The following is a 10,900-nucleotide window of genomic DNA, read 5'->3' on the forward strand; positions in this document are numbered from 1 at the left end:
GCCCACCCACGGCCAGCACTGCTCTGAGCATGCCAGCCACGGCCGCCCCAGCAAAGCGAATACTCAACACCGTGGCCTCGCTGCCCGAGCACGCAGAGACATCTGGCTGACCTGGCACCCGCAGTGACCCTCCCTCTTCTTGTTCAGCTGGCCCCATCGGAGATGATCTGGTACGTCATTCTTTGCTACGGAACGCGTGCGGCTGAGGCGCTCTTGTCGACACAGCCGTGGGCGAGACCAGCCGCGTTCAAGACGAGTATACTGACTTTGCGGTCTAGTTCCACTGGCAAGCAACCATCATGGGTCCTGTATGTCCACCCGTGGCCATGACACCAGCAGCGACTAACCAGCCCAGGGCGACTCACCATATTCCGGCGGTGTCTTCTTCCTCGCGATCCACTTCCCGACCGACTACCCCTTCAAGCCCCCAAAGGTCAACTTCACCACCCGCATCTACCACCCCAACATCAACTCCAACGGCAGCATCTGCTTGGACATTCTGCGAGACCAGTGGAGCCCTGCTCTAACCATCTCAAAGGGTACGCTCTCTCGGGAAGACGCCGACTGCGTGTGTGGACATGGCTGACAGTTTTTTCTCCCTTCTCTCTAGTGCTGCTGAGTATCTGCTCGATGTTGACAGACCCCAACCCCGACGACCCGCTTGTCCCCGAGATTGCACATGTGTACAAGACGGACCGGTCCCGTTACGAATCGACGGCACGCGAGTGGACCAGGAAGTACGCCATCTAAGCACGAGAGGAGTCAGCGGAAGTGGTGGAGCATATTTTTGACCGGATCTGCTATGGGATACAACGAGCGCAAGGGAGGAGGATAGTCATCAAGAACACATACCTTTCATGGCATGATGGTTGACGGGAGTTTTCTGTTCTACGACATGCATGCTGGATGGGTTTCATAGTACTTGCTATCATCACACTTGGCAGAACAGGCTCATTTTTCTTGATGCTATACGTGTCCATGTTTGAATCCACAGACAAGTCATGAGTCATGCTGACGGTGCACAAGACTTTTTTTTGACAGCAACAGCTTGAATCATGGGCATGGGTTATGCATGAGGTGTACAAGGTGAGTAGTGTTACATTTTTTGGTATGCTCTTGGGAACATGGACGAGTGGGTGGGCTACGGAAGCCTACCGCTTCTTTTTGCCGCGTTTGCTCCTTTTCTCTTCTTCTCGGATTGCTTTTGCCGTGGCGGCAAGAGATGCGTGTTTGCTATTCTGCAGGCGCCAGCCATAGTCTTGGAGCTTTTTGCGGCGCTCAATGTTGAGCATGTAAACAGGGCCAACCAGCGACGCGAGCAGCGACGCCCGTGTATTCGTTTTCAGGTCCATGACCAGCTGCGTGTACAGCGCATTGAACGTCGTCTGCACGTGCTTGATGGCTATGCCTTTGCGGCCAAGGTCATTCGTTTCGTCGGCCGGATCGCGAAGGCAGAGCATGTAGCTGGGGAGGGGCTTGGCCGTTCCGTTCTACTCATTGTGTCAACACACGCGCCCAGCTGGGACGATGCAAATGCAGCAACGCTTGGCGTCCTTACCTTGAAACTGATTTTGACCGGATTGGTGATGACCGGGTGCTGCACCTTGTCGAAGAGCTCGACGGGCTCAATCGAAATGCCGTGTGCCTTCGCGTCGAAGTCGCTGTAGAACTTGAGGAAGTTGAGCAGACCCCCCGCGGCATCCTGTCGCTGGTGCGGCGCATGCTTGAGGCTTGCCACGAGCATCATGAAGATGGAGTAGGAGCCAAAGCCGCCGCGGAACACGTCCGACAGGCCGCGGATGTCGAAAATGGTCTTGACGACGTAGTACAGACTGCGCAGGTAGGGAATCTCTTGCATGTACCGCTGCATGTAGTCCCGCGATACCGATGTGTCGTTGGACAGGACGATTTGCACATCGAGCCCGGACTGTCGGTCTTGCGCGGCGACGAGGGGGTAGCGGGCGTGACGCAGCGAGGTTAGGAGGTAATCACGGTTGTGCTTGAGCGAGCCGTTATACAACCATCCAAGCTGGGCCATCCCTTTGCCACGCTCCCTCTTAGTCGGCGGCAGTCTGGCCATGGAGGGGCGGGATACCTGCGACGGCCATAGCAGACGAAGGTCAATGTCGGATGTGGCAAAGGGGATGCCATTGCGTTCCGAGCCAAAGACTTCGACGTCGCACTTTTTAAGGGCTTTGCGCACAAGCGCCCGCACCTGCTGGATGACGTGCTGTCTGGCCGTCTGTTCGAACTCGTTGGGTTTGGCGTAAGCGTAGAATCTGTCGATTTCCTCGTTGAGCCTGGCGAATTCGCGTCAGTGAGCCCCCCATTCTAGGTACCACGTATAGAGGCTTGCACGAACACATCCATGGGCGGCACCTCCCTTGCTTGCTCTTTCAGGCACCACGGCAGCGAGGCCGCATCGCAAGATTCATAGCTGAGCATGGGCTCCACAACCACGCCCTCGTACTCCTGCGAGTTTTCAAAAGCGGCTCTCGCCTTGGCCAGGAGTTCATCGGACGCAATGCGCATGGCTTCAATGCGGGCCTTCTTGATCTTTTTGTTTCGCGCAATCGTCGCGTCCTTTTTTTCAGCGACGAAGTTGCCTTTGACTGTTGTCATCTTTCTGAGTTTGGGCCCCAGCTCTGTGGCTGGGCCTTCTGCCAGCCCTCCAGCCTGCGCCTGCGACTGCGGTGGGCCATTGGCCTCTGGGGCTGTTGCGGCTACCTCAGCAGCAGTCGCGCCGCCTGTATCCAAGTCATGCTGGGCGGGGTGGGCGGCCGTCGAGGACAAGCGGTGGTGGTGAAAGTTTGGCGAGTGGGGACGGATGAAATGCTCCCACAGGGCAATTGACGGGTTGAAGCGGTTATGGGCACGGCATAGCGGGCGGGCGCGCAGGGAGTGCATGAGGAGGCGTGCGGGAAGAGCCAGCGGGCAGGACGGTGAGCGTGGTGCATAGATGCATGTAGTGTGTGTGCATGTGGGCGGCCACGGTGCCAAGCGGCTAGGCTGCTTTGGGGCGAGGGCGGCGGACAGGCACTCCCGCGGGCGCGCTGGCTCTGGGCTCTGGGCTCTGGGCTGCAAGTCATTCCGTGGTGGATACCAGGTGTACCGCTAGGTGTACGGATACTGATACTGATACAGACAATGGCCCAATGCCGGCCCCAGTGTTGGGCATGCCTCGGTCGGCGCCACCATGTGTCTGCTATCTGCTATGGCAAAGTGCCTACAATCGCATCCACGGCCCCTCCCAGCGTCTTCGGTCTGCCCCTCGCCTGCTGCCCCCCCCCCTCTCTCTCCCTCCCCTCCCCCCGTCGCTCCACCAGGCCCGGCCCACCCGCTGCTCCAGTGTGAACATGGCCTGACATCATGTTGACCGGGCCAGCAACACGGCGCTGGGCGGTCAGGGCGGGCCAGCGAGGGCCAGCGTGAAGGTGCAGGCGTAGTCGATGCGTGGAAGCACGAGGAAGATGGGAATGCAGCAGTCAGCCACTTGGTACCCTTGTCGTCGAAAGATAGTAAGGCCCGAGCAGCTCGGTCGGCTACGGGGCTCTCTCTCGCACGGGGGCGGGGAGGGGTTTGCAGGGCAACACAGACAAAGGGCGCGAGGCAGAGGAGAGAGCAGACACGGGTGGCAGATGCGGAGAGAAGCTCACAGAGGCCCGGCGAGGGCAATGGGGGGAGAAAAGCTGGTCGCGGTGGGATGCTTCGATGCCCCACTAGCACTGGCTGTGACGTTGGCAAAGGCCTCTGGTACGTACCGCCTCAAGAGCTCCCCTCCCTCGGTCGAGGGCAAATGCCGCACCACGGCCGCATCGAGGCGCAGCGCGAGAGCCTGTGTGCACTGTGTAGCCTGCCTCGTGCCCGTGTGCCTCGCGACCGTGCTCCACTGTTTGCCAATCACGCCTACGCAACCATTACCTCAACCGCACCCTCTCGAGCCCCCCCCCCCCTCCCCACCCCCGTTGGCCTATCCCTATCTGACTCTTGCATGTAGCGCAACAGGTCCCGAGCCTCCAAGCACCATGAGCCCCCCGACGCATGACAAGCCCGAGAGGCCTCCAATCGCGTCCCAGCCCAGCGCTCACCCCGCCCTCCACCCCGATGTCACCAGCGTGCCCGTGACGCCCGGCGTGCACCAGTCTGGCAAGACGGCCTACTTTGACGAGTCGGCCAAGCAGGAGAAGACGGAGCTCCCCTTCGACCCCGAGACGGCCACGCCGGGCCCCTCGTGGAGCGCCAACTCATATTTCGCCAACCAGCAGAGGGCCGACGACGCGGGCCCGCGTGCAGAAAAGGCCGCCGGTGCGCACACTGGGGAGGAAGCCAAGGGCAAGCTGAGCGACGCTCCCGGTGCAGACTCCAAGCACAATCTGGCAGACGTGGACCCGCGTGCTGCGCATCCCGGGCTCAACCTCAGCGGCCGCGTTATCAGTGCGACGTTTGCCATACCATACACCATCGGCTACTCGCCAGGCAACGACTGGGAGCTGAGCCCGCGACGAGGAACCTCTGCCCTTTTCGACTCGCTCTCGTACCTGGCTTCGAGCTCGTCGCCCTGGAACCACACACTGGTGGGCTGGACGGGAGAAATCACGCACGCACAGTCGGCCGCGGTCCAGACGGCCCAAGTGTCGTTGAACAAGGCCGCCGCGCCCATTCCCGTTGACCCTAAGAATCCAAACCAGGTGGCTCAGGTCCAAAACGGCTTTCGAATCGGCGGCTCGGACCGCGCGCGGCTGGACAAGCAGCTCGAGCGTGACCATGGCGGCAAGATTGTGCCAGTGTGGCTGGTGGACGAAGTGGACGACGGCAAAGACGAATACGTGCTCAAGAACCAAAGCCACTGGAGAACGTACGCCGAGCACGAGCTCTACACGCTGTTCCACTACAAGCAGAATGAGCCCGCCGACGGACGTGCTGCGCGGAAATCATGGGCGGACTACTACCGCATGAACAAGCTGTTTGCAGACCGGATCCTCGAAATCTACAAGCCTGGCGACATTGTCATGGTGCACGATTTCTATCTCATGCTGCTGCCCAGCTTGCTCCGCCAACGCGTGCCAAACATCTACATTGGCTTCTTCCTCCACATTCCCTTTCCCAGCAGCGAGTTCTACCGGTGCCTCAGCAGACGCAAGGAGATTCTCGAGGGCGTGCTGGGCGCCAACATGATTGGGTTCCAGTCGTACAGCTACGCACGGCATTTCTCTTCCTGCTGCACTAGGATTCTAGGATTTGACTCGTCGTCCGAGGGCGTTGATGCCTACGGTGCTCACGTAGCTGTCGATGTGTTTCCCATTGGCATCAACGCCGTCTCGACACAACGACAGGCGTTTGACGACCCGGAGATTGACGAAAAGGTCAAGGGGATCCGGGAAATGTACGCGGGCAAGAAGCTCATTGTTGGCCGCGATAGGCTCGATGCGGTTCGCGGAGTCGTGCAGAAGCTGCAGGCGTTCCAGTTGTTCCTGGAGAGGTACCCAGAGTGGCAGGGCAAGGTTGTTCTCATCCAGGTGACCAGTCCCAGTGGCCTCCACACGGACAGGAGCGACGGGGCGCAAGAAAAGGTGGTCAACAAGATTTCGGACCTGGCTGCCAAGATCAACGGCACGTATGGAACGCTCGACTTCACACCTGTGCGCCACTTTCCGCAGTATCTCTCGCGCGAGGAATACTTTGCTCTCCTGCGGATTGCCGACATTGGGCTGATTACTAGCGTGCGTGACGGTATGAATACGACGAGCATGGAATACATTGTGTGCCAAAAGGACAATCACGGGCCGCTGATTCTGTCCGAGTTCTCTGGTACGTCGAGCTCGCTCGGCAGCGCCAGCCACATCAACCCGTGGGACATGGGCGGAGTAGCCGAAGTCATCAACAAAGCACTCAAGCAAGACGAAGCGGAACGCGCACGGATCCATCAAGAGCTGTACAGGCACGTGGTAGAGAACAATGTGCAGGCGTGGACCAACAACTACCTCAAGAGGTTGATGACGAACCTGTCGTCGTTTGACCAGACGTTTGCCACGCCGGCACTGGACCGGGCTAAGCTCCTGTTCCAGTACCGACAGGCCAAGAAGCGACTATTCATGTTCGACTACGACGGGACGCTGACGCCCATTGTCAAGGACCCGCAAGCAGCGATTCCCTCTGACCGGGTCATCCGGACGCTGAAGAGCCTATCCGCAGAGCCTACGAATGCTGTGTGGATCATCAGCGGGCGCGACCAGGCCTTCTTGGACGAGTGGATGGGCCACATTCCCGAGCTTGGGCTGAGTGCTGAGCACGGCAGCTTCATGCGGCCTCCACGCAGCCAGGACTGGGAGAATCTGGCCGAGACGACGGACATGAGCTGGCAAGGCGAAGTGGTGGACATTTTCCAGCACTACACGGAGAGAACGCAGGGTAAGCATGGGTTGAGGTATATGGCGGCATCATTGTTTGTCTAACAGGCGGTGTAGGGTCGTTTATTGAGCGCAAAAAGATTGCCCTCACTTGGCACTACCGCCGGGCCGACCCCGAGTACGGAGCGTTCCAGGCGCGCGAATGCCAAAAGCATCTGGAGAGGACGGTGGGCAAGAAGTATGACGTCGAGGTGATGACGGGCAAGGCCAACCTCGAGGTGCGCCCTCGGTTTGTCAACAAGGGCGAGATTGCCAAGCGGCTGGTGGAGGAGTATGGCGAGGGGCCTGGCAATGCGCCCGAGTTTGTGCTGTGCATGGGCGACGATTTCACAGACGAAGGTTTGTTTTTGCGCCGTGGTTGTTTTGATGGTGGGTGACTGACGGTGGTTGCAGACATGTTCCGGTCGCTGCGGCAGTCGAAGCTGCCGACGGACCACGTGTTTTCGGTGACGGTGGGGGCGAGTTCGAAGCAGACGCTGGCGAGCTGGCATCTGGTGGAGCCGTCTGACGTGATTTCGGTCATCTCGCTGCTCAACGGGTCGGCAGACGCAGGCAATGTTGGGGCGATTGCCATTGTGGATGGAGCGGTGCCGGAGTCGCGCGTGGTGCCATAGAGGAGCATTAGCATAAAGGGGGTGGTTGGCGGGTTGCATTTTGTGGGCAAGCACGGAGCGTGGGCAGGCAGAGTGGGGGGGGAGAGAGAGAGAGAGAGAGAGAGAGAGAGAGCTAGGTAGAGGGAGCCGAATGCGTGGCGGGTTTAGCCATGGCGGCCATGACGAAATGAAGCACAGCAGCAGCAGCAGCAGCAGCAGCGACGAGGCCGTGTGCGGTGCGCGTGACGAAGCCGGGTGTTGTTGGTATTCGCAGCGTGGTGGGAGTATAGCAGTATCGGTATCAGCATGGCGGGCGTGCAGCCAAGACGGCGGTGGCGCGGACACGGTTGGGGCGACTGGACTGGCCCCGTCCACGTGACGGCGTCGACAGCCACGCCGACGCCCACCCCAAGGCTCGACGCGCGCTGACTCGGGGCTCGGCAGCGACAAAACACTCCGGGCAAGCTGCCGGCGACGATCCGCTTACTTGCTGCTGGTGCGTGTGCTGGCGGCGCGGCATTGCGCAACAACAGCTGTTCGCAGCGCGTCTCGGATGCTGTGCCACGTCCCTCGACAAGCACGCCAGGCCGTCGCAGATGCCTGACGCGCACAGGCACAGCACAAGACTACACAGCACAAGACAAGACTACACAACACAACACAACACAACACAAGACACACACACGCACCTGCGCTCACGACTCGCCACGCCCCAGTGCCGGGCCATTGTCTTGTCTGGGCTTGGTTCGTCTGCGGCTTTCGGCTTGACTAGCCCGTATTCATGCTTCGAGAACTGGCACTGCATGAAATCTGGAACGCCCAGGCACACGCTTCCCTTCTCCCGCGCCCCAACAACGGCCCTGTCCACACCATCACCCCAGCCATTTCCCTTCTTTAAACCATATCGCCCGCCCGCCCCTTGGCGTCTGCTGCTATACATCGCCGCCCTCGCCCTGCCTCGTCGCCTCCCAGCCCAGCCTGATACACCGTCTGCGTCATCCGCCCCAGGGACCAGCCTGCCACCCGCCACGCCTACACCAAATCCGTTCCACATCTACCGCACATCGCCCTGCTGACCATCTTCGACTCAGCACACCACACAACTCGGCCCGCATCCAACCCAGCCACGACCATCTTCACAAAACCAACAATGGGTCTCATCGAAAAGCTCCAAGCCCGTATGTCCCGTCTCGGCGCCCGCCTCGCCCGGCCTGCTCCCCATACTTACTGTCCATGTGTCTCGTGAGCATCCTGTTGACTCCCCTTTTCTGCCTCTAGGTCTTGAATTGCACCGGCTTGAGCAGCGCTACACACGCCGTGACAAGCGCACAACCTTTATCAGCGAGGCCCAGTATGTGGACGGCGAGTACGTCTACGCCTCGTCTCCCGCTTCGGCAAAGTCTTCGAGCACCACCAACAGCAAGCGCTTCAGTGTCATGCCCTCGATACGGATAAGGGAGCTCAGTCGCATGGGTACTGCACGGTCATAGGCGACTAGTCCCATTGCCCTGCGCAGTGCGCTTCTCCATGGCCATGAATCCACCGATGCCATGCTATCACAACATTGTCTGCATTCCATCAACTCTAGCACTACTGTGTAGTGTCTGAACGAAAGATGCTGTGTAACCTCCACATACAGACACAACTCAAATTGGCGTCCTGAAAGGGTCCTCCACAAAAAAACCCCACACATGCAGCGCATGCAGGGAAACCGCAGAAAAACAAGGGCTTATTTTACACCGCGCGCACCGACAACAAACAAACCTTATACGCAACCTTCCCCAACCAAAAAAAACACGCAACGACATTTACGGCAAAAACCCAACTACCCATTTTTTTAACACCCACGAACTTGAACGAGGACGAGTCCAATTACTGGACAAAAGCAAAACAAAAAGGGCACCATCATCAACGCAAAGCACAACAAAACACAGTTCTAACTTCGTGTTCGATATAAACCCGTTCATTCTTTCTCTTCTTTTTTTCATCTTCTCTCACTGTCTCTATCTTCAATTTGCCTCTCTTCTCCCCCTTTTTTTTCTGAGAGGCAAACATTCCATCTGCTTTTCTTTACTTGCTTGCTGTTTTTCTCTTCTCTTCTTTTCTCGTCCTTTACTTTGCTTTGCTTTGTTTTCCAAAGACTCGACTTCTTTAGCATCCGCTGCCGAATGGGCCCCATGTTCTGCTATGGCTATGGCTACGCTGGTGTGACTTGAAGAATACAAATACCCTTTTCTTTTATTGTTTGTCGGACTGACTGACTGACTGACTGACTGACTGACTGACGGATTAGCTCTTCTTTTTCCTGCTTCTAACATATCGATGGACATGTTTTTCGTCGACTGGACTCTTTTTTTTTATCAACTATCTATCGACAATATGTCTATGATAGTTTCTCATCGCTGCTAAATTAGATGGTCTTACATTTTATACATTTCATACATTTCATACATTTTATACATTTAACGTGGTTCATAAGCGAGTCGGTCACCCAAGCGAGTCGGTCACTCCCCACCAGCGCGTCAACGTTGATACTACAACGCGTTATGTCTCAACAACACAACTATCAATTAACTTATCCTGAATTAGATCTTTAACTTGCTCTTTTTAATATCCAATTACAACGTGTTTAAAGCTAAAGACGCGCTGCCTCTATCTATAACGTGCCTCAAAGTACAATATCTGATTAACAGGCTGGAAAGCGCCCCCGACGCGACTGTGAACTGAATTCAAAGCGCCTAAATAAGTTAGAAGAGGAGGCTATTATTAGACGTATTTTTGAAGAGTCTGCGCGTGGATTTGCCCCTACAAAGGCTGAGGTTCGAGCAATGGCCAATAAACTGTTAGAGGAGTGTGGTGGCAACCCTGTTGGCAAGAATTGGGTTGACAACTTTGTTAGGCGGACTGCTGAGCTCCGTACGCGCTGGAGCCGTCCCTATGATCACCAGCGAGCCGCCTGCGAGGACCCAGTGGCTATCCAGCGCTGGTTTGACTTAGTCCAGGCGACAAGGCAGAAGTGGGGTATTGTGGACGACGATATCTACAACTTTGACGAAACTAGCTTTATAATAGGCAAGATTTTATCACAGTTATTAATCACAGCATCAGAAGGATATGGGAAAAAGAAGCGGATACAGCCAGGCAACCGTGAGTGGGTTACTGTGATCCAAGGCGTGGGCGCGTTGGGTCGCCAGATACCACCGTTCGTTGTCTTTGCGGGCAAGGTGCTTATCAACGTCTAGTTTGAGAATTTGCCTGCCGACTAGGTTCTTAAAGTCAGTCCCAATAGCTGGACGAATAATTAGCTTGGTCTTGCCTGGTTAGAGCACTTTAATACCCATACAAAGAGCTCTACTGTGGGTGGGTATCGACTACTTATTATTGACGGCCATGAGAGCCACTGCTCCATCGAATTTCAAGATCTTTGCAAGGAGAAGAATATTATTCTTCTCTGCATACCTCCACACTCGTCTCACCTGTTGCAGCCCCTTGACGTCGCCTGCTTCTCGCCATTGAAGCGCAAGTATGGCGACGCTGTTTCAGGCTTGGCACGCAACCGCACCCACTATATCAGCAAGGAGACCTTCCTACCAGCCTTTAAGGCTGCTTTTGAGCAGTCTATTACAAAGGAGAATATCCAAGCTGGCTTTAGAGGCGCTGGTCTAGTCCCACATGACCCACAGGCTGTGCTATCTAAGCTTGATGTAGTGGTGCAGACGCCAGTACAATCACCACGACGGACAGCCGCCTGGCAGGCGCAGACACCACGCAACGCGCGCGAGGTTGAGGCTCAAAGTACTCTTATTCGACAGAGAGTAAGAAACCGCCCTGGGTCTTCTGCAAATTCTCTTGACGAGAAGGTTGTACAGCTAAGTAAAGGGGCTCAGCAAATAGGCACAT

At 56.9% G+C, this 10,900-nt stretch overlaps 4 protein-coding genes across 4 annotated transcripts in view; 3 read left to right on the forward strand and 1 right to left on the reverse strand.

Moving 5' to 3' along the window:
* The window catches only part of SETTUDRAFT_163576 (uncharacterized protein), a 2,274-nt gene extending 1,312 nt beyond the window's left edge, over window positions 1-962 (forward strand). The window contains exon 6 of the mRNA XM_008029100.1: window positions 611-962. Within this exon, the coding sequence (XP_008027291.1) occupies window positions 611-750 (140 nt within the window). The 3' untranslated portion in view covers window positions 751-962. The remainder of the gene's footprint in view (window positions 1-610) is intronic.
* Window position 963: 1 nt separating this feature from the next.
* Window positions 964-2,821, reverse strand: SETTUDRAFT_163578 (uncharacterized protein). Its single transcript, XM_008029101.1, has 3 exons — window positions 2,363-2,821; window positions 1,559-2,300; window positions 964-1,490 (listed from the first exon to the last, which is right to left on the reverse strand). Exons 1-3 carry the CDS (start codon window positions 2,620-2,622, stop codon window positions 1,152-1,154), a joined length of 1,341 nt encoding a protein of 446 aa, XP_008027292.1. The 5' UTR covers window positions 2,623-2,821; the 3' UTR covers window positions 964-1,151.
* Window positions 2,822-4,019: 1,198 nt separating this feature from the next.
* On the forward strand, window positions 4,020-7,131 carry SETTUDRAFT_163579 (glycosyltransferase family 20 protein). The gene is made up of 3 exons (XM_008029102.1): window positions 4,020-6,408; window positions 6,465-6,746; window positions 6,801-7,131. Exons 1-3 carry the CDS (start codon window positions 4,026-4,028, stop codon window positions 7,019-7,021), a joined length of 2,886 nt encoding a protein of 961 aa, XP_008027293.1. The 5' UTR covers window positions 4,020-4,025; the 3' UTR covers window positions 7,022-7,131.
* A 1,019-nt stretch (window positions 7,132-8,150) lies between these two features.
* Window positions 8,151-8,490, forward strand: SETTUDRAFT_154382 (uncharacterized protein; the record flags this gene model as incomplete). Its single annotated transcript, XM_008029103.1, has 2 exons — window positions 8,151-8,178; window positions 8,279-8,490. The coding sequence occupies 2 exons, from the start codon at window positions 8,151-8,153 to the stop codon at window positions 8,488-8,490; spliced, it is 240 nt and encodes a 79-aa protein (XP_008027294.1).
* Window positions 8,491-10,900: the final 2,410 nt, after the last annotated feature.

This window comes from Exserohilum turcica (genome assembly GCF_000359705.1).
Source record: "Exserohilum turcica Et28A unplaced genomic scaffold SETTUscaffold_3, whole genome shotgun sequence".
Lineage (NCBI taxonomy): Eukaryota > Fungi > Ascomycota > Dothideomycetes > Pleosporales > Pleosporaceae > Exserohilum > Exserohilum turcicum.